Here is a 21069-nt window from a genome sequence, read left to right as displayed (position 1 = left end):
TCCACGAACCATTTCCCTCAACCCGCGAAAATTAAATGATCCTGCGCGAAAATTAAATGATCCTCCACGAAACCAATATCCGCGAGCGCTAAACCACATGAATCTGAGTACGAAATAAAAAGCGCTACCCACGAAGTTAATACCATCACCCACGAAACCAAAAGCGTAGCCCACGAAACCAAAACCATCACCCACGAACTCATATATCATTATGCATGAAAAAAACATCATCACCCACGAAACCATATACATCAACCACGAAATCATTATCCTCATGTCCCTGTTCATCTTGGAAATCCTGTACTCAGAGGTAGATCGATAGAAAGACGTCTCTTTTCCCAGACACACACTTTCAGAGTAAACAGCAATCTCACAGACTTTGTTTGTTATACATTTGATCATCCACACACACATACACACATACACATACATCTCAATAATGTTTGTTATAGGTGGCATTGACGAAGATAGCAACCGCATCATTGTCGAAGTGGATGAATCCAAATTTGGGAAGCGTAAAAGCCACAAAGGCCATCGTGTTGAAGGTGTGTGGGTTGTTGGCGGTGTCGAGCGTACTCCTGAACGCAAGATTTTTGTGACAACCGTCGAAGATCGCAAGAAGGATACTTTGCACCTCATCTTGAGTAATTACATCAAAGAAGGTAGCGAAATTCGAACAGACTGTTGGAAGGGGTACAATGGTCTCGCACGTATTCCTGGCAAACGCTACCGCCATGAGACTGTCAACCACGCCAAGGAGTTCAAGACTGCAGCTGGTGTTCATACAAATACCATCGAAGGTACGTAAAGTACTACATATAATCCTGATCTTGTTGTTATATGCTGATAATTCGTCATACGATTTAGGAACCTGGAATGGCATCAAGTCCATTATTAAGGCCCGCCACAGAAGAGCTCCGATCATGAAGTAGCGTCTTGCCGAGTTTATTTTCCGTCGCAAGCATGCTGGGGACCTCTGGGGTGGCATTATCAAGGCATTAAAAGAAGTATCCTTTGACAAGGTTACTTCTTCGGATGATATAGATGAAGAATTCATCTATACAGAGGTCAAACGGGAACGTAGCGATTTGGATCACGATGATTCGGGGTTCAATGGTAAGTGAATGGACTTGAAAATCTATAATGATTAGCTAAGTCAATGATTAGATAATACGCAATGGGAAACCGATACCGAGGATGATGATGACACATCAGGTGAATACACAGCTGACTCTCATAGAAAACGCTTTAGAGGCCAATAAACGAAGTCCATAGACATTTATTTGTTCTACTAAGTACATTGCAGTCACGTTAGAAGAAGTAATGGAATAGATTAAAAGTTGCTGCATATATGATTGATTAAAAAGAAACGACCATAGCTCGTAATCTAGCGGTCGTCGGAGTTTCGGGATTGCACCAGCGTATTTGGAGCACCTCGAAGAACATAGTAGGTAATCATAGCCTCGTTACGGCAACATTTTTCCCCACTTGGCAGAAGCAGGCTCTCGACTTAGTAAAATCCACCCAATTTGGGTAGTTTTTCCCTCATAACACGGGCGCATTTGATTCGATTAAGTTCGGATCTTTTTTCCCAGATTTGGTATTGCGGCGTCCATATGTGAACAAATTTGGCGGAACATCGGAGTATGTTTTTTACATCGTATGCCAATATGGTCAATTTAGTGAAAAGGAGACGTTTTTATTTCGGCGATTTCTTGCCAATCAGACGTCGGAGATACTCATGGTTACCATCAACGAATTGTAGACGTCCGAATGTATATATGGGTAAGGTTTTATGAAGAACTACCGACATTCACAAGTTTTTGCAGTGTGTAGAAATGTGGTCCCCTATCTTTTCATTCAACCCATTCTTTTCTCCGTCGACTCAAGTTTTATGGGTGGCGTCCATACACACGATTGCACCATCTTCTTTTAGTCGCTATACGTGCAAGAGGATGTGTAAATACATTATTTAGGCATAAGTCGTATCTCATACCTGAAGCTGCCATGATGACATAAAGGCAAATAAGAACATGCCTTCCTGGATATCATCCATAGAATGGTATGTGGAATACCCATCGTCGTTAGCAATCTTGTCACCCCACTGCCCAAGGCTTGCCTTTAGATCGCTCTTGTTGAATTTAGCATGTTTATCCATGCATGAACGCATAGCGTAATAAACTTGCTGGTAACCAATACGCAGGATGGCAGGGATACCATCACCGTCACCAGCCATAATATCCTTTAAGGACTTGTGATCAACACGAAGGACATTTTGAATACTGGCCGAGTTCATGTTTTGGTCAACCATATTGTGAATCATTTCACGCGCCTGACGACTAATAGGAGCCTTCTTGAGATCTTCTACTGATCCTGGGATATGGTTTTCATGTCTCCATCTATACTCGATGTGTACGACATCGGGTGATGACTCCAAACATTTCGCCTTAATCACCACAGGGCAGTTGCATGGGAGGTTATTCTTGCCGGTAGGCTCGCCATTACGGCTGCACAAAAAAATCTATATAAAAATGTGGTAAGGAACTGCTTACATGTTATGCAAGCTTCAGCATTTTGATATTACCCCATTGTAATTGGTGGTTGGATCAGGGCCTCTCTTACCACCAGCCTCTACACGCACGGTTTCCAATTCATCGCCATCCTTGCCTGATAAAGCGAATCCAGCACGATAGTTGTCATTTTCAGTGTCTTGAAAGGCGCCATACAACCGAAAGAAGTCTTTGTTTTTTTAAACGCGTTGCCACTGGTACGATAGTAAAATGTGCATGAAGTGCGGCGTTCTTCATGAATGAACCAGGGGTAAAAATCCTTAGCTGCCATGGTACATCTATAGATGTCGTTTTCCGAAATATCTTTAACAGCACCCGTGGTCTGGTTGCGGATGAGATTAACAGCGTTGGATATAAGGTTTGACATGCTTGAGCTACTTGTTTTTTCCTGTTTAGTATTTACGATCTTGCTCCCGATCTCACACAATCTCGCCATGCCGGTTTGCCATTGGGTTGGATCTTACAATGAGGTTGCGTTTTGCGATGGGAAATTTATTTGTGCTCAGGAAAAACTTTGCAAAGATGTAGCTCGCATCGTGCAACCATGTTCTATTGTCGGCTAGCAGCTTTCAAGGACATCTCTATACAGTATCTTATCATGTATCTACTGGTACCCAACATAACACCCATTACCCGTTACTTCTTATCCATGTTTCATCACTCCTCGCATAAACTCTCGGCATGAAGAAAAAGCAGCCATTCATACAGTATACTATAAGCATGGCAACCTTCCAATATTACCATAGCATCCCTTTGGTTTTATTCTGGAACCTTATCACTACCATTACTATACCGATCCTTCATGCTACAGCTAAACCTCGTATAACACTCTATCTATATCGTCTCCTTGGCATGCCTTTATTGTACAAGCTTTGGTGTATCTGAGAGCACAATAAAGCGTTTCCTACCGAAAAAAGCCTCCTTGACGTGCCTAAGCTCACGCTCGTCCCTGGTTAACACTAGCAGGTATTTTGCATAGATTGAATAATAGTTTGAAGGTGTTTTGAGCGTTACCTTAGTTGCTTCTACTTGCTGTGTTGGCGATTCCACTTGAGGTTTGGCATTGGCAAAAAAAAAAGAGGTGTCATTGTCAAGCGAAGGCGTTGTTTGCCAATCTACCTTTCAGATGACGGATCTTTTGTCATGTACTCGTCTGTTGGCTCATCTGAAGAACATCATTGGTTGGCAATGGCGACGTGTTGCTTGGTTTTGGTTCACGATGGGTTGAATGGAGTAAAAAGAGGTTGGCTGGTGGAGTTGAGCTGGGCACTTGGGCGTTTATTCCTGCCGAAGATTTGAAATGCCGCTAAACCTGGAAACAAAATTCAAGTTTTGCCATCATCTCGTATATGGCACGTGCATTAACACCATCTGAAAACAACTATATGATTACAAAGAAAGAGTTATTAGCAGTCATCTTCGCTTTAAAGTACCACAAGTATTTGTGGGGAAACAAGTTTACTCTATATACAGATCACAAAGCATTAACTTATTTGCACCATCAAAAAGAACTTAATTCCATGCTGACAAACTGGTTCAACACTTTATACAACTACACATTTGATATCATACACATCGCTGGTCGATTAAATGGCATGAGTGATGCTTTATCTCGCCTCTTTCACGAAGGACATGATACCCCACAACCTACCAACAACATACTTACTACCCAACAAAACAATGATGATGAACAGAAAACAAATCGAGCAGCTCCACTCATCGAAGACAATACAATGACCCCACCAGAGCATGAAAGGCACCAAATCCTTGAAAACGCACACCTCTTCGGTCATTTTGGGGCTAACGCCATCATACAAGCAATCCATAACAACGGCTTACATTGGCCTAATTTGAAACAAGATGCCCTCGCTCTAGTCATGCAATGCCCTGAATGTCAAAAATTTAACATCGCACAAAAAGGATACCACCCATTGAAATCAATCACGGCCGACTCACCAGGAGATCATTGGGCACTAGACCTAGCTAATTATGAACTCTCAGACAATGTCAACCACAACCTCCTTGTTCTCGTTGACATGCGCACTCGATTCTGTATATTAAGACCACTCCCAGACTAAGAAGCTGACACTATTGTAAATACTCTTGTACAAGTATTCTGTGATTTTGGCCTACCAAAAATTATCCAATCTGACAACGGCTAGGGATGCGCATAGATTAATCGAATGTGTTCGGGATTAATTTGACGTCATTCGAATAAAGATCACCCTCATTCTTGTTCTACTCCAAACACTCAGCCCTTATTTTTGTTCCGGTTTACTCCACATGAGGTTACTCGAATGAGTTCGAATAAAGCAGCTATTGTTTCAGAATGCTCTCGAATGGTTTCGAATGAAGAGGTAAAACTAACAACTTCCAGTGTAAAGCTGTTACTTATTACAAAGAAGCATATAGGAACACAGATTGCAGATTACAGAGGAGGAAAGTACTTTGTCATTTGTTTTAATTGACAATCGAGGGGATGAGGGGGCACAACAGGAATGAGAGAAAAAAAGAGAAGAGAAAAGAGAAAAGAGAAAAGAGAAAGAGAGAAGAGAAGAGAAGAGAAGAGAAGAGAGAAAGAGAAAGAGAAAAGACAAAAGAAAGAAGAGAAAAAGGGATAAGAGAGAAGAGAACAACACACAAAGACTAACTACTCGTCAAGCAACTTAATCCAGGATTGCATACCGCGCGGCCGAAAAGCACCTTTCAGATGGAGCGGATGAAGCAGGGATAGCCAAATATCGACGTGCCATTTGTGCAAGGTCCGGCCACTGCGATGCACGGCTACTCCAGTATTCAAGAACATTGATGGATTCGTCGGCAGGTGGCTCAGCGACATATTCTGCAAGCTGATCATTGCGAAGACGACGACGAAACAAGCGGAAGCCAGCTGCTGGGATTTCTTCATCATGGACCATGGGCTTGTATTTAGCCCATTCAGCTTCCACCGACTTGATCGCTGCTTCAACGTACTTTTCTTCCCATTCTTCATCCTTCCACCACTGGTACTTCGCACGAGGGTCCATAGCTGTGGCGATTGCGTAAAGAGGCTGGTCATCCGTACGTGCGTAATATTGCAAGAGCTTCGACTTGGCCATCTCGGCAGCGCGAACCAATTGTGGGTAAGTCTACATATATATCATGTTAGTATAACGTATGGATGCTCACTAATTTTCTCCATTTACATACCTCAGCCCTATCTGCAGCGTAATCTTCAAGGTGGTCAATGAGTACATTGTACCCAATGATGGTGCTTGAGTGTGATGGGTATCGGGACCTACCCAAAACGGCTGTCAAATCTGCAAATGGCTGCAACATGGCCGCAACCTGTTGCAATGTCTCCCATTCAGCATCCGTGAGAACGTGTTGTCGTAGTGCAGGGATATCCAAACACGTCATGTTGTACGCACGCTGCATCTCCAAACCACGCTGGATCATATGAAAGGTGGAGTTCCATCTTGGTCGCACATCCAATACGAGCATCTTGGTATTCATATGGCCATGTTGATCCACCACAGCAGTATCACTGGTACCAGCAATAGTAGAAGCACCAACATCTCCTTCATCTCTTGTCCTTGTGCTCTCAACTGCTCTACAGCAATCTTGGTAATGCTCGATACCTTGAGGTGATGATCGGATGCGTCGCACACCAGCACGAAAGCGGCGAAGCAATGAGCCTATATACCGATCAATATGTAAGTAACAGATACATCATTGTTTTTTGAATATTTTCTTACCTGCATCCTCCTCAGCAGAAACCTCTCCTCCATCGTCGTTATCATCAGCAAGTTCATCCTCTGGTACTGGTGCCTTCAATGCATCTTGGATGGTGACCTGGGCAGCAAGGTTGATGATATGGGCAATGCAACAAATTCGGTCCGTCGAGGCAAAAAAGATATCAGGTGCTTGCAGCTGTTGGCCAATGTTGTGAGCCATTGATAGCATGTTGCTGGCGTTGTCAGTCGTGATGAAGAAAGGCTTGTGCACCAAATTCATATCTCGAAGCACGTTCAAGAATGCCATGGCAAGGTTGGGACCAGTGTGGGGACCTGAAAGCGGCTCAAAACCAATCACGCATGATCGCTGCTTCCAAGAATCATCGATCCAGTGTGCTGTGACACCCAAGATTGCCACCCTTTGCTCACTTGTCCAAGCATCCAAAGTGTAAAACAGGTTTGGAAGCGGCGCCAATAGTCTCATCACGTGTTCCTTATAACCACCAAACATAGAGTCGATATTACGGCACAAGGATCTTCTTGACGGCAATGAGACAGCACTTGGAAGTTGAGCTCTGCATGCAATCCTTAACAGCTCCTGTAATTCTTGGCTCTCGACAAGTGAAAATGGCAAGGAATGAGCAACGACAAAACGCAACAGTCTCTCTTGGAACATGTCGACAGAGAATCCGGTAGTCATTTGTGCACGCAACATCACATCCAAAGGACCAACATTGTTCACCGCTTCAAATACCGAATGCTTGTCGATCGAATGTGCAGTACGTAAGTGATAGATGATGGAGCTTGTGGTGGTCCCAATCTTCTTGACAGCATGACCACATGGCCCATTGGCTTTTGGGTACTGACACACAATATTGGCACCACTTGGATCCCCTATAGCCCATCCTTTGGAAAACACCCAGCTACCACTCGTCTTGGATCGCTTCGCTCTTGATTGAGAGCCCATGGCATCGCTCGCCTCAGTCGCCTCAGACATCATTGAGAGATCGGAACGTTGGGGCTTAACTCTACCAAATTGAAGAGTACCATCTTCACGATCACCAGCCTCTTCCTCCTCCTGTCAACGTATATTTATCAGCACATACTCTTTCAACCAAATGAGCAATTGACTTACGGTATCAATAACCTCTTGAGGAAAACGATCATCGAGTTCAGAATCAACAGTGGTCTGGGATAACATGGACATGGTTTCAAAAGGTACGTAGGTTGGATTGTAGATAGAATATACAGAGATATGCTGTAATTGCACTTCTATCACGCACATCTTTTATAATAAATCGATGGTTTGCCTATTGACATTTTCTCTTACGACTTACGTGATGATGACATTACTTTGAATCTCAAAAACGTCTCTCATCTCATCCTTGAAAGGTATATTTGCCATCCTGTGGGGATGAATGTGGGAAAAATGCTGATGTGATAAGCTGTGCTTACGAAGACTTAGGCAACATTGCACATATATGGTATGGCAGTCAGGATGCTGGTAGTGTAAAGCTGTCAAAGATGTATTCACTGCAACACCTCTTAATTTATTGCATTTGATAATAAAAAACAAGCCAACAAGATGTACTACGTGCTAAAAGGCGTTGACAGTGTTCTCTTTATTTTGTGGGCATCGGTACATGATACAAGCTCGTAACGTTCCTGCATTACATTATATGAGGGAGAAATCATTTGGGTACCAGTACTATCAAGCTGTCAAAGATGAAGTCAGCATCATGTCTCTATTATGGCAGGTGCTAATTAGCTCTACCCAATTTGCCGGATTCCAATGTCTGTGCGCAAATCATTGGTGTACCTGGCAATGCGTTGGCGGGAATTTAGTCAGCAGCGTCTGTATATGGCATGGGTGACTTGTACTCTTGGGAAAATAGACACCAGGAGAAGTGTACTATGCTCTCATATACCGTGTGAACTGAGGAATCAGTGAAATTATAGCTAAGATAGTGGGTTTACGGAAGAAAGAAAAAGGTAATCCCAACACCAACGCTCATCGACATCTGCATTGACATGCATGTAGAAAGTGGAATGGCAGAACGAATGACGAATGGGGCCTCTTTATTCCATACTATTCGAATAGATAGTAGCTTGTTCTGGATTAATCGAACACCTTCCTTCGCTCGTTTTAGTTTACTCGAGCTCATCAAGCGTTATTCTCATTCTGGTTTATTCCAGCAAATCAAAACGAGTGACGATTAATCGAATAAATGCCCATCCCTAAGCGGGACGTTGCAGGCGTGTTGTTGACCTGTTGCATCAGCTAAGGTATAAGCACCACCTCGATTGAGACCTGTAATACGAAAAGGGCCAGTGTATCGTTGCTCAGTTTTACCTGAACGATGCACGTTTTTGATGACCACCTTGGTACCAATAGGAAGAGGCTTGATGATACGATTCTTGGAATCATAACGTGGTTTCTCAGCGTCACGCATGCGTTGCATACGCTCTTGAATAGCAGGTATCACAGCTTGCTCAAACCGCTCAATGTCCTCTTTACGAAGCTCTAAAGCTTGTTGAGATGACACATTGGTCTCGTCATTGGTGTAATCGCAAAGCTTGTTTGGCTGCCTGGCAAACATGAGTGAATAAGGGTGTGATCCATGCAAAGGATTATGCTTGGAGTTGAGGAATAACTGTACGGTGGGAACGTAAAGATCCCAGTCATTGCTCTTGCCTTGTAAAAGTTTCACGATGCCTTGTTTGACAGTGCCAACCCAAGGTTCAGCCACACCATTGGCGCATGGATGGTAGGGTGTGATAAGACGATGATCCATACCAAAGGCTTCAGTGATAGCCTTGATGAGGGTGTTGACAAACTCCGTGCCGTTGTCGCTCTGTAAGACTTTGGCAAAGCCATAATCTCCAAAAACAGAAATAAGAGCTCGGGCGATGGTAGGAGCCCTTTTGTCAGGAAGTGCTCTAAGTACACAATAACGCGTAAAGATTTCGACCATAACGAGAATGAAAGTACAGCCACCTGTTTCGGATGTTGGAAGCTCACCTACGTCGAGGGCCCAATGATCACAAGGTGCGTTGGAAGTGACATGGTGCAAAGGATGATAGCCATGTTTGCCGATGTTACCTTTTTGGCAAGGAAGACATTGGCTAACTATGTTTTGCGCATCACGTTTGATATTAGCCAAATGGATACCTTCACTGTTTAAGTCACTCACAATGGCGTCCGCTGCATAATGGCCCTTAAGGTGTGAGTGAAGTAATAATTCATCTCGTTCATCCTCAGGTGGGGTTATCATATCAGCCGGATCATAGTGGCGGTGTAACCTAGCAACAGGTGTAGATGATCCATGCAAAGAGTCATGTGGAAGGCTTGTGGCTGAGTCTTTGTTTTTTGAAGACGTGGTGCCAATATAACCCCCTCCAGCTCTTCTTCCGGTGGGAATAAGAGCGATAAAGAGTTAGGCAGCACGTTCAATACTCCAGGCAAATGAGCAACAATGAAGTCGTAATCGCAAATGACGTCACGCCATTGTACCATCATGGGGTTCGCGATCGGTTGTGTATGGAGGTAAACGAGAGCCTTATGGTCAGTGTATAGCTTGAAGTGCTTGCCCCAAAGAAATTGATGATACTTGCGTAGGGCGTATACGATCTTACAGTTCATTTCGAGTATTCGTTCATTTCAAGGAATGACTAGGCCATTTGAAGGAATGACTAGGCCATTTCAAGGAATGACTAGGTCATTTCAAGGAATGACTAGGCCATTTCAAGGAATGACTAGGTCATTTCAAGGAATGACTAGGCCATTTCAAGGAATGACTAGGTCATTTCAAGGAATGACTAGGCCATTTCAAGAATTGACTAGGTCATTTCGAGAACTTGAAATGGCCTAGCACATTTTCGAATCCTCCAAATGTCCTAGTACATTTCAAGGAATACTTAGCACGTTTTGAATCCTCCAAATGTCCTAGGTCATTTCAAGTGTGCAGCGTTTTGTGAACAGCCATCTCGAGACAACTTTCATGTCACGTTTTATTGTTGTGTCAAGCATCGCGTATCTCATTCACTATTGTACATGTTGCCAGGCAACCCCCATCGCACTCAACATAGTACATGTTGCCAGGCAACCCTTATAGAATAAGGCAATCGTCTCTATGTTTGCAACATCGTGTCATCTTAATAAAACTTTATTGCTATCCATATTTATTCTATCATGGTTAATCATGATGTTAGTTGTAGTATTTGGATCTTCTTGTCTCACGGCGTGTGAGTGCTCTAGTCATTGGGCGGGTCAGTGTAGGCTTGGTAACTCGTGCTCTTCTATTTGTAGTTTGCCTAGGTGGTTGCGTGGGGACTTGTTCATTGGCCTCGGCATTGAAACAAAGCATAGCACAATCGGGATGGCATTGCTTGGTGCACCTTGTGTTCTTCTTTTTGCATGTGCATCTGCTTGTTATGCACCCAGCCTTGCAACGGCAACCTCCCTCGTCATATGGTGTCTTGCGCTGTTCACGCATAAAAGTGAGAGCCTCTTTGATTGTGATGGGTGGTATGTCCCTAACCATGGTGGTGCAATCCAAATCTTTCAGCTCATCGAATTGGACATCACCCCAATATACAAGTTCTCTTGCATGGTACGAACGCTTGATAGCTCCGTAAGCGCAAACAACCTTATACATTGTATACCCATCTGGCATGGTAACCTTGTCATGAATAATACATGGAAGGTGTCGAGGATCATCCCGTGCACGAATACGCTTCTCAATAACGATACCAACAACATCGCCAACCTCGTAGACTGGAATCGAGTCCAATGCAGCTTCCAAGCTATGATCGCGAGTTAGCATGATGATGTTACATGGCTCAAACGACATACCGCTTTTGGATTTGATCTACACTGCGGTCATAGCTCATGGCGGCTGTTTCACGGATGCCCACATGACGTGTACTGATATCGTAGCTTGAGGTACTCATCCCATCTTCGTCCAGGCCAACATCGCTTTACGTAATATCATTGTCGTCGTGATCATCATGTCCTTTGTTGCTAACTTCATGCGTGGGACCAACGGCTTCCCGTACAACGCTGTTATCGTCTTCATGATCACCACATTCCGTATCAGTTAACATGATGTATTCTTGGCTATGACGGTTTGATGTATCGGTGTATGATGAGTATGGTGATTGCTGGCCCCCGGTTCTCTCGGCTTCCCCTAAACAACAAATCGTCTTAACATAAAGTGCGTACAACCACTAAAGAAAATGTACATGTATAACTTACTCTCGAGAAACTCATCCAATTGACCATCACTCATCAAATCATCATACATGGCCGGATCGTAACCCAGTGTTGTCGGCGTAATGTGAGTTGCTGTTATATGCAGAAAGATCTAATTAACAGTGTCAGCAATTACGAATGATGACACCATGCATGCTGCAAAATAATAATATCAACGTACCTTGGGATACCTCATCTTCAGACGTCTCAATGCCATACCACGGCTCATATGCATCGCTTGGAAGACTTTTGTTATCATCACCTTGGTCCAAAACACCCACGGATGATACACCATTATCGTCATACTCCACATCACTCACGGACGATTTATCATTACCATCGTGGTCCAAATCACCAATAGAGGATACATCATTGAAGCCTTGATCATACAAATAATCAATGTAATCCTCAAGACCATTGTCAGATTCAATGGGCGACTCGCCATCTCCATCCTCATGATAATCTTGTTGTGGACTTTCCTCGACGTCCATGTCAGCGTGATCTTCATGGCAATCTTGATGTGGGTCTTGTTGATCTGATTCACCTTCACCCTCATTGGCGGCATACACGTTTATGTCTTCAGGATCATCCATTTCGAAGATACCTTCAGGATCAGCCATTGCGATGATAGCTTCCGCTTTTGCAGCGTAATCGATAACGGATGTGAATTCAGAGCGTGGGGCTTGTCCATATACCAAACGATACGGGGTAGCAACCCCGTTAAATCCCCTCGATTTTCAACTTTGAGATTCTCAGCCTTTTCCCCCCGCCAGCTTACTTTCTGTTCCCCATTGGTCTTTGCAACTTGCACATCTCGACCGAGTTCAGCCCATCTACAAACTGCGAGCAATTCATCTACTTCTTCTCGTCATGCCAAGCCAGCATTGGAGTTACTTTGTTACGATTCAAGACAATGGCAAGTACATGGGGCTTTGACAGCTGCCTTTCTTTATTTCAGCACACCTTGTTTTCGGCACCACTCAACCTCTTGCACTTTTCTACCACGCCCATTCGCTTCAGAGTCAATTGCAGTAGCCGAGATTAGCTTCGTCAGCAGATCCTCTTCTTGAATCGCCTTGTTGGTTGTGTACAAACGTGGCTTGCAGCCTTCTTTTATATAAGCAACAACACCTTTATTCACTAGCAGCTTTATTTACGCCTAGCATCAAATGATAAACAAATAAATATCGATGTCTTATGTATAGCTTTATCTGGATAATGTGCTGGTATATGGAAAGGATTGAACAGCGTATACTGCTTCTACGAAGTTTGGGATTAAAAGGATTCCTAGTGGCTCTGCTGTGTAAAGATTTTCTTTGCTCTTGTTTTCTTGCGATTCCAACATGCACACTGAAGCTATTGATCCTGTCAGCGATTCCCGTTCTGAATCCTCTTCGAGCAATGTCAACCACAATGAGCCTAATGAGCAACAAGTGGAGGTTACTGTTGTTGCTGCAAAAGCTGCGAAGCTTCGAGAAAATCTTAAAACCAATGGGTGGATCGAAGTGAACGCGAACAACGTGAAGGAAGAAATCAGCAGAATTTATGCAGCTATGGGTGAAACCTGGGTTTACAATAACAAAGGGGTGGACCCTGAGAAAATTGCTATAAAGGGTAAGGTTGATCGCGTGATTGACGAAATGAAACATGTTGATTTATTCATTGCTTGTGCTATATAGCTCAGCAAGCTGATCATGCCAATGGCCCAAGAACTCGTCGTCTTGAATTCCGTATCCATGAGAGCCACTATTACGACTGCCATCGTGCACACAGCCAACGTATCCGCCCATACAAACCTGATGATGATACCATTGATCGACGTAACATCCTGCGACCTTCGAAGAAACAAGGCTGTAAAGCTCGTTTGCACGTGCGTTTCTATCTTGAGACACCTGATATTGCATTCGTCAAGAAGAAAAAGGATCATGATACGCATACACCAGGTGACCCTGAAGAAATCGAGCACCTTCCAACAACACCACGCATGAAGGAATACATCCTTGGATGTTGGAAAATGGCCATGGAGTCACAAGGCGCCAAATTCGTATGAAGCTCAACAGAGACATGTTGACTTTGCCCATTCAACACGTTGATGCTCAAGTCCGCACAGAGGCCATCGCCCATATATACCGAACATGGCACCATGCTCGTACACAAAAGGATAAGGATGATGATACTTCTGTTGGTCGCTGGCTAGATGAACTTGAGGCACGTCAATACACAGTATGGCGTATTGCCAATGATGATACAGCTCGCTATGCCTTTGGGTTTTGTTCCACATGGCAACAAAATGAGCTAACCAAAAGCGACAACTGGTCAATGGATGCTACTCATAACATGGGACCAGATGCAAATGCATTGTTGTATACAATTATCGTGCGTCATCCTTTGGCTGATCGTGGTATCCCTGTGGCATATTTGTTCACCAACGACAAGTCGGCATATCCAGTTACCAAATGGCTCGAAAACATTGCTGCGTTAGGTGGATCGCCAAAGATTATTACCGTCGATTGTGACCTTGGCGAAGTGAAGGCCATTCAAACTGTGTGGGGCCACAATTGCCGTATTCAATATTGTACTTGGCATGTACAACGTGCATGGGTGAACCAGCTGGTGGAGAAGGCAGTTGAATGGGGTCGAGCACAAAACAAGATGGAGCGAAAGTATATTGAAATGCAGAAGATGCGAGATGAAATGAAGGCTTTGATGTGGGAGGAAGATCGCGACGAGTTCTTTAAGAAGTGGAATGCGTTCAAGAAAACGTGGTCAATGCATCAGTCAGCATTTGTTGATTATTTCGAGAAGCAATGGATGGCTGAGGATAAATATCCAAGATGGGCAAGATGTTATCATCCAGCTGTATATACCAACATGTTGACAAACAATTACGTGGAGTCTTGGCACAATCAGCTGAAAACCGTTTACCTAGCTCGCAAGTACCCACGACGTGTTGATTTTCTCATCTATACGCTTGTCGAAGGGGTTGAGCTTGACATGATCTCGGAGGTGAAACGACGCGCAGCACGCAATGGCCAACTCACGAATATGCAGCGTCACATGCTACAGAAGAAGAAACAAGCAGATGAGATGGCGGATGATGTATCCGATGTTGCGCTTAGTCGTATGATCAGACCAAATAGGAGTATTCAAAACACGTTTACAGTTGAAAGCTTTAAGCTTGACGGTGTGCGTTATATCGTAATTTATTTGATGGATCATATTTATTTGACATCATCTATCACGCATCATCTTTACTAATGATTCTATGGTAGGTAACTGTGCACTTTGATGAAAATTCAGATGCCAAAACCATCATGTCCTGCTCCTGCCCTGCATATACCTTCGACTATTTGCCATGCAAGCACATGTTCCTTCTTGCTCGTTGGGATACTGCATATACTGTAAATGGTGACTATAGGCCAACACGTCTCATTATCGATCCAAATACAAGCACTTCCCAATCCTTACCATTGCCTGGTTCCTCGCCCAATCCTAGCAATGTGTCATCCTCCGCTTCCTCTTCGGATCCATCATCTTCAGCTCCTGCACCTACTGGAAGGGATGCTCCTCTGGGTAATCCTCGTGATGCGATGAAGGCTGTAATCAACAAATTTAAACGCACCTTCGAGCAATCAGCTTTCTCGGATCATCGTCTACTTGAAATCGTCACCAAATTTGAAGGTCTCCATTCCGAATTACAACAGGCCATCGTCTTACCTCCTAACGCTAGACTCCAAACCCAACATCGTAAAAAGAAAACTCGTACTAGAAAATAAATCACCGTGTTATTCATCTTTGCCAGACGTAGATCTGATCCTCTACCATCACTTACTATAGCACTACACCAAGTCACCCTTGTTGGCGCGATATGGTTTGGCTGCTGTCAGCTGTATATAGATCGAAGCGGTACCACTTGTTGCTAGGCGTAAATAAAGCTGCTAGTGAATAAAGGTGTTGTTGCTTATATAAAAGAAGGCTGCAAGCCACGTTTGTACACAACCAACAAGGCGATTCAAGAAGAGGATCTGCTGACGAAGCTAATCTCGGCTACTGCAATTGACTCTGAAGCGAATGGGCGTGGTAGAAAAGTGCAAGAGGGTGAGTGGTGCCGAAAACAAGGTGTGCTGAAATAAAGAAAGGCAGCTGTCAAAGCCCCATGTACTTGCCATTGTCTTGAATCGTAACAAAGTAACTCCAATGCTGGCTTGGCATGACGAGAAGAAGTAGATGAATTGCTCGCAGGTTGTAGATGGGCTGAACTCGGTCGAGATGTGCAAGTTGCAAAGACCAATGGGGAACAGAAAGTAAGCTGGCGGGGGGAAAAGGTTGAGAATCTCAAAGTCGAAAATCGAGGGGATTTAACGGGGTTGTACGGGGTAGTCTTGATGGGCGATGAATACGTAGTATTCATCGAATAAACCACCCCCGGAAGACCATCAGTCCAATGCTTTGTAGGAAACTCTTTCGTCCATATGGCCAATTTTTGTTTGAGCGTCAAGTTTCCACGCTCAACACATCCTTGGGATTGGGGATGGTATGATGAACTTGTGATAAACTTGATGCTTGGCCATTTGCTTAGGATGTCGTCAACCTATCAGGCATTGGTGCTGTCAATTAAATGGTGCCAGTAAAATCTACAAAACACTTACCATGTGGTCTGCAGTGAATTCACCGCATTGTCGCTCTGAAGTTCATCGGGTGGGCCAACCTCGCAAAAGAGAGCATGCAACTTCTTACAAACTTCGCTAGCTAACTTGTATGGAAGTGGATACGCCCACGAGTACTTGGTCCGGTGGTCCTTCACGTGGAGGATGTATCTCATATCACCCGTAGGAGTCGTTTTGCCACCAAAGTCAACAAGATCCATCTAAAGTTGTTATTGGTTACCATACACGTCCGGCCCAAAGATGCATCAGTGTTTGTAAAGCACCAAGCATGTACCTGAAGCTTTGAGAGAAAAGATTCCACATGGATAGCTCGTGCCGAAGTCTTGATCTGCTTCTTTGGTTGGGTACGTGCACAAGTGCTACAATGTCGATTACATCCTTGACAAATCTTGAAGGGCAATACAAGTAGTTCTTGAACTAGAAGGGTGATACGATTAGGGTGCTATGATGTCCATAGTAATTTAACGTTAGCACATACCTTGAACTTCATGGCATCTCTTCGTCCATGACATGTTTGCTCATGTGCACTTGCAATCATGTCGTAAAGGTGTTCCTTGATGGCGATGTACTTGCCAGCATTTCTATTGCCCTCCTTACGAACGATGCAAGTTGTGCCACCAGGAAGGACCTTGAGGTTGAACGTGTTACGTACCCACCACTGGAAATTTGCCTCGTGTGATCCAGTGGGTTGTTTTCCCTATGCGCTTATACGTTCGAATGTCTGCCAAAATACAAGGATAACAACCAACATTTAAATTACCTCAAGCACTCGCTTCATATCGTTGTACATCTTGAGGGTTATGAATGTCTTATCACTTTTTCGTACGTTGGTGGTGGACGTTGAAGTATTTGGTGATAGAAGAAAAGGGACAAGATAAAATCCTTTAGGACTCTTTGATACGCTTTATGAGAAAATGAGATAAAGATTCAATGATCATGATTTCTAGTTGCTTGGAGGATACCTATTTATACTATTCTATGTTGTTGTTGATGTGTCATGTGCTTGTAGGGAACGTTCTAATGTGTGATGGAAACATCTATCCTATGCTTCTATGTATCATAGTCATAAACAAACATCGAATACAACATCACCCCCTTCCAGTCTCGAGGTATATTGGCAGAGAGACGAATTAAGCTTGCTGTGATCGCTTGCTGCGGCGTGGTGGCTTGTCCATGTCTACATTGGTTGCTGCACGTTTACGTTTTCTTGTTGATGCTGGAAGGTCGTTATTCGTGGAGTGAATTTTTCTTCGTTCCCAATACTTCTTGATAGTCTTGTCGTAGGAAAACTTGTCAGGTGTTAACCAGGAGTCATCTTGTGGTCCGTATCCTTTCCATCGGACTAGGTATTCGCGATTGCCGGCTTTGCCACGGTGATTGATAATGGATTCTACTTCATAAAGCTCATCTGCAGGGATCAATTCATCTTGATCGACCAATTTGAGCTCAGAAGGCGTGTAATTGCGAGGGAGTAATTCACCCGTTTCATCTTGCAATTCATATGCACCTCCATTATTTTTACGTAATACCCTGTAAGGGCCTTCGTATACCGGTGTTAGCTTGCCTGTACGCGTAGGTATCTTGACCATGACATGATCTCCAGGTGTAAAGTTTGTGATGTTATGTGTGTTGTCAAATTGCTCCTTTTGTTGTTGTATCACGGAGTCTGTGCGCGCTTTTATAGCGGGAAACACAATGTTTATCATGTGCTCGATGTTTTCTAAGAGCTGTGCCTGTGACATAGGCTTGAACGATTTCTCATTCCTGTAGTCGCGAAAAGGATTTAGCTTCCTTGCGAACATCAATGTGAATGGTGGCGTGTTTAGACGCTTGGATATTTTGTTATTCAATGCCAATTGTGTGGCTGGTACAAAGTAATCCCAGTCTTTGCTGGTGCCATCCACTGATTTACGTATGATCATGACGGCAGATTGTACCCATCGTTCAGCTAGCCCATTGGCTTGTGGATGATACGGTGTGCTAAGTCGGTGATCGACACCAATGTTATCGAGTACTTCTTTGAGTAACTGGTTTTTGAATTCAGCACCGTTATCGGATTGTATGATGCGTGGGTATCCAAAGTCTGAGAACACTTTGACTAGTTCTTTAGCAATGGTCTTAGCTTCTTTGTTTGGTATAGGCCTTAATAGGCAGAATCTGGTGCATACATCGACCAATATTAATAGGAATTTGTTATGATTCTCTGATTCCTCAAATTCACCAGCAAGGTCCATAGCCCAATGATCGCCTGGTAAGTATGCGTAGATTGGTCTTAGAGGGTGGTATCCTCGTTTGCTGATGTTGTTTCTTTGGCATGTTTGACATTTCTTTACATAGTCTACTGCATCATGCAAGATGTTTGTCCAATGATAACCTTGGTTATGATGTATGTCTTTGACCATGGCTTCAGCTCCAATGTGGCCGAATAAATGGGATCTTTCTAGTATTGAGTTGCGTTCTTCAATTGGTGCAGTCATGCGTTCATTGTCACTGTTTTCTATTTTGTGTACGCGGAAAACACGTTGTGTTTTGGATGCATACCTTTCGGAGGTGATCCTTTCACGTGTTGCATCGCTTAACTTAGTTGGCTTATATGCCATATCCCCCTCCAGCCTTTTGGTGTTACCTTCAAAAAGGCGAGAGAGATGATCGGGTAGGATGTTCTCAGTGCCAGGTAAATGAATGACATTGAATGTGTAATCAAGAAGAGTGTCAAACCAATTAATCATCATAGAATTGGCGATAGGCTGAGTGAACAAGTGTGTGAGAGAACGATGATCCGTATACAAAGTAAATGGGTTTCCCCATACAAAGTGATGAAAACGACGTAATGCAAAGACAATAGCGAGAAGTTCGCGTCGCGTGGTAGAGTAATTTCTTTCAGAGGTTGATAAAGCTCGAGCAGCAAATTCAATGTAGCGTTTGTCATTGTCAACGATTTGGAAAAGAACAGCGCCAATGCCGGTGTTTGAGGCATCGGTGGCAATATAGAATGGATGCCGTAAATCAGGATGATGTAAAATGAGATCAGAAGATAGGATCTTTTTTAGCAATGAAAAGTGCTTATCATGTTCGGCTGTCCATTTGCCCTGAAGTGAGTTTTCATTGCGTAGGCGTTCGAGTGGAGCATTAAGTTGAGCAATTTTGGGTATGTGATCCCGAAAATAATTGACAATGCCTAGGAAGCTTTGGATGTCTTTGCCTGTACAAGGTGTAGGCCATTGTAATACATGTTCAATTTTACGTGGATCAGGTCTTTTGCCTTTGGCTGAAATAGTAAAGCCAAGTAGGTATACGGTGTGCTGTGCAAAATGGCATTTGGCCGGGTTGAGAATAAGATTCACTTTTGTGAGTGCAGAGATGGCTTGTTTGATGTGCTGAACGTGTTCATTAAATGTGATGGAGTGAATAACGATATCGTCAACGAAGGTTTCGACGAAAGGCATGTCTTTAAAAATGTATGTCATGACACGTTGAAATTTGGATGATAGAGGTTTGAGCCCAAAGGGGCACCCTTGGAACATGTATTGTATATTGCGATGAGTAAAAGTGGTTTTGTGCTGATCGTCTGGATGAATACGAAAGCGATGAAAGGCATTTTTCAGATCAAGTGTGGTATAAATCGTGGAACCATGTAAGCGATGGAAGATTTGTTTAATCAATGGAAGAGGATAACGATCGTCAGGTAGTAATTGGTTAATGAGGCGTGGATCTAAGCATGGTCTTTTGCCTGTCTTTTTGCCGGACGCGTCTTTTTTATCGGCAAGAGTAAGTGGGGAATTCCACCCGTTATCAATGCTAGCACGTATGATGGTACCATTTTGTAGCCATGTGTTAACTGCGTCGTCAATGATGGTTTCTAAGGCTATGGGTAATGGATATTGCCTGCGATAGACTTTTTCGCCTTCAGGTGTAGGTAGGCGTATGATAGATTCTGGGATGGTGCAGAAAGATGATTGAGGTATGGCTGCATTGGCCTTCATGTATGGTTCTAATTCACGCATCATTTGTTCGCGTTGTTCTTTAGTGCCAACGGGAGATTCGTTGGGTTGCACAATGTCTGCATATGAGGTATCATAGTCTTTTTCAGGATCAGCCTGTGTGTCATCCCATTTGAATGCAATGTTGTGTATGGAGATGCCTAAGTGTGAGAATAAATCAAGGCCTAAATAGCAATCGATGTTGTCTCCTGTTTGCATGACTTCGAATTGATGCGTAAAAGGAGTTTTATTATTGTAATGAATGGTAAGAGGCTGTGTAACGCCTATTCGGCGTGTAGTATGATTCTTTCCCGCAAATTGTAAAGAGCCTTCAGCTGGTATGATTGACCAAGAATATTTATGACACAAACTTTCGTTTATTATTGATACAGTTGCCCCACTATCCACTAAGCCTAATAGGCGTTTATCCTGTATGATGATAGGAGTCATGAGTGAGTGATTTTGTGGATGAGACGTGGAGGTTGCTCTTATAATGATGTTACCTGATTGAGAGGTGTAGTCATGTTGGCTCATTGCATCCAACTCGGAGAAAATCTCTTCCATAATGTCATCATTGGAAGGGTAGTCATTGTGTGGTTGTGAAGAGGAAGAAGGGGTGTGATCATCCCTGTCAACGGCACGCACTATGGGAGTAGTGGATGTGCCAGCAGTATTCTGCTTGTGGCGTGACGCCATCGCCCTGCGATACTCGTCACACCTGTGACCAAATAAACGCTCCTTGCCACAATAGCCGCACTTGCTGCTTTTGTTCTTGTTCTTGAGTGCAGCGCATTCTTGCGTTGAGTGGTGTGCTTTCGGTCCATGGTAATCGCACCCGACAGGTCCATGAGGGGATCCACTTGATCGCTTTGATGAGTTGCG

At 43.7% G+C, this 21069-nt stretch overlaps 9 protein-coding genes across 9 annotated transcripts; 2 read left to right on the top strand and 7 right to left on the bottom strand.

Moving 5' to 3' along the window:
• Nucleotides 1-439: 439 nt before the first annotated feature.
• Nucleotides 440-932, top strand: O0I10_012859 (uncharacterized protein; the record flags this gene model as incomplete). The annotated part of the gene is made up of 2 exons (XM_058492745.1): nucleotides 440-800; nucleotides 868-932. The coding sequence occupies 2 exons, from the start codon at nucleotides 440-442 to the stop codon at nucleotides 930-932; spliced, it is 426 nt and encodes a 141-aa protein (XP_058336497.1).
• A 31-nt stretch (nucleotides 933-963) lies between these two features.
• Nucleotides 964-1262, top strand: O0I10_012858 (uncharacterized protein; the record flags this gene model as incomplete). Its single annotated transcript, XM_058492744.1, has 3 exons — nucleotides 964-981; nucleotides 1023-1116; nucleotides 1168-1262. 3 exons carry the CDS (start codon nucleotides 964-966, stop codon nucleotides 1260-1262), a joined length of 207 nt encoding a protein of 68 aa, XP_058336496.1.
• Nucleotides 1263-1885: 623 nt separating this feature from the next.
• Nucleotides 1886-2937, bottom strand: O0I10_012857 (uncharacterized protein; the record flags this gene model as incomplete). The annotated part of the gene is made up of 4 exons (XM_058492743.1): nucleotides 1886-1939; nucleotides 1997-2521; nucleotides 2585-2667; nucleotides 2727-2937. 4 exons carry the CDS (start codon nucleotides 2935-2937, stop codon nucleotides 1886-1888), a joined length of 873 nt encoding a protein of 290 aa, XP_058336495.1.
• A 2299-nt stretch (nucleotides 2938-5236) lies between these two features.
• Nucleotides 5237-7493, bottom strand: O0I10_012856 (uncharacterized protein; the record flags this gene model as incomplete). The annotated part of the gene is made up of 4 exons (XM_058492742.1): nucleotides 5237-5698; nucleotides 5760-6247; nucleotides 6308-7364; nucleotides 7422-7493. 4 exons carry the CDS (start codon nucleotides 7491-7493, stop codon nucleotides 5237-5239), a joined length of 2079 nt encoding a protein of 692 aa, XP_058336494.1.
• A 1009-nt stretch (nucleotides 7494-8502) lies between these two features.
• O0I10_012855 (uncharacterized protein) lies at nucleotides 8503-9261 on the bottom strand (the record flags this gene model as incomplete). Its single annotated transcript, XM_058492741.1, has 1 exon — nucleotides 8503-9261. One exon carries the CDS (start codon nucleotides 9259-9261, stop codon nucleotides 8503-8505), a length of 759 nt encoding a protein of 252 aa, XP_058336493.1.
• A 296-nt stretch (nucleotides 9262-9557) lies between these two features.
• O0I10_012854 (uncharacterized protein) lies at nucleotides 9558-9806 on the bottom strand (the record flags this gene model as incomplete). The annotated part of the gene is made up of 1 exon (XM_058492740.1): nucleotides 9558-9806. The coding sequence occupies one exon, from the start codon at nucleotides 9804-9806 to the stop codon at nucleotides 9558-9560; it is 249 nt and encodes an 82-aa protein (XP_058336492.1).
• A 688-nt stretch (nucleotides 9807-10494) lies between these two features.
• On the bottom strand, nucleotides 10495-12160 carry O0I10_012853 (uncharacterized protein; the record flags this gene model as incomplete). The annotated part of the gene is made up of 5 exons (XM_058492739.1): nucleotides 10495-11092; nucleotides 11142-11213; nucleotides 11271-11475; nucleotides 11544-11652; nucleotides 11732-12160. The coding sequence occupies 5 exons, from the start codon at nucleotides 12158-12160 to the stop codon at nucleotides 10495-10497; spliced, it is 1413 nt and encodes a 470-aa protein (XP_058336491.1).
• A 3955-nt stretch (nucleotides 12161-16115) lies between these two features.
• Nucleotides 16116-16997, bottom strand: O0I10_012851 (uncharacterized protein; the record flags this gene model as incomplete). Its single annotated transcript, XM_058492738.1, has 6 exons — nucleotides 16116-16131; nucleotides 16190-16407; nucleotides 16482-16535; nucleotides 16583-16624; nucleotides 16686-16904; nucleotides 16968-16997. 6 exons carry the CDS (start codon nucleotides 16995-16997, stop codon nucleotides 16116-16118), a joined length of 579 nt encoding a protein of 192 aa, XP_058336490.1.
• A 340-nt stretch (nucleotides 16998-17337) lies between these two features.
• Nucleotides 17338-20214, bottom strand: O0I10_012850 (uncharacterized protein; the record flags this gene model as incomplete). The annotated part of the gene is made up of 1 exon (XM_058492737.1): nucleotides 17338-20214. One exon carries the CDS (start codon nucleotides 20212-20214, stop codon nucleotides 17338-17340), a length of 2877 nt encoding a protein of 958 aa, XP_058336489.1.
• Between the last annotated feature and the right edge of the window lie 855 nt (nucleotides 20215-21069).

The sequence above is a fragment of the Lichtheimia ornata genome (genome assembly GCF_029851405.1).
Source record: "Lichtheimia ornata isolate CBS 291.66 chromosome Unknown scaffold00168, whole genome shotgun sequence".
NCBI classification, from domain to species: Eukaryota; Fungi; Mucoromycota; class Mucoromycetes; order Mucorales; family Lichtheimiaceae; genus Lichtheimia; species Lichtheimia ornata.
The sequence above is the reverse complement of the archived record's forward strand: the minus strand, read 5'-3'. Positions and strand labels throughout refer to the sequence as shown.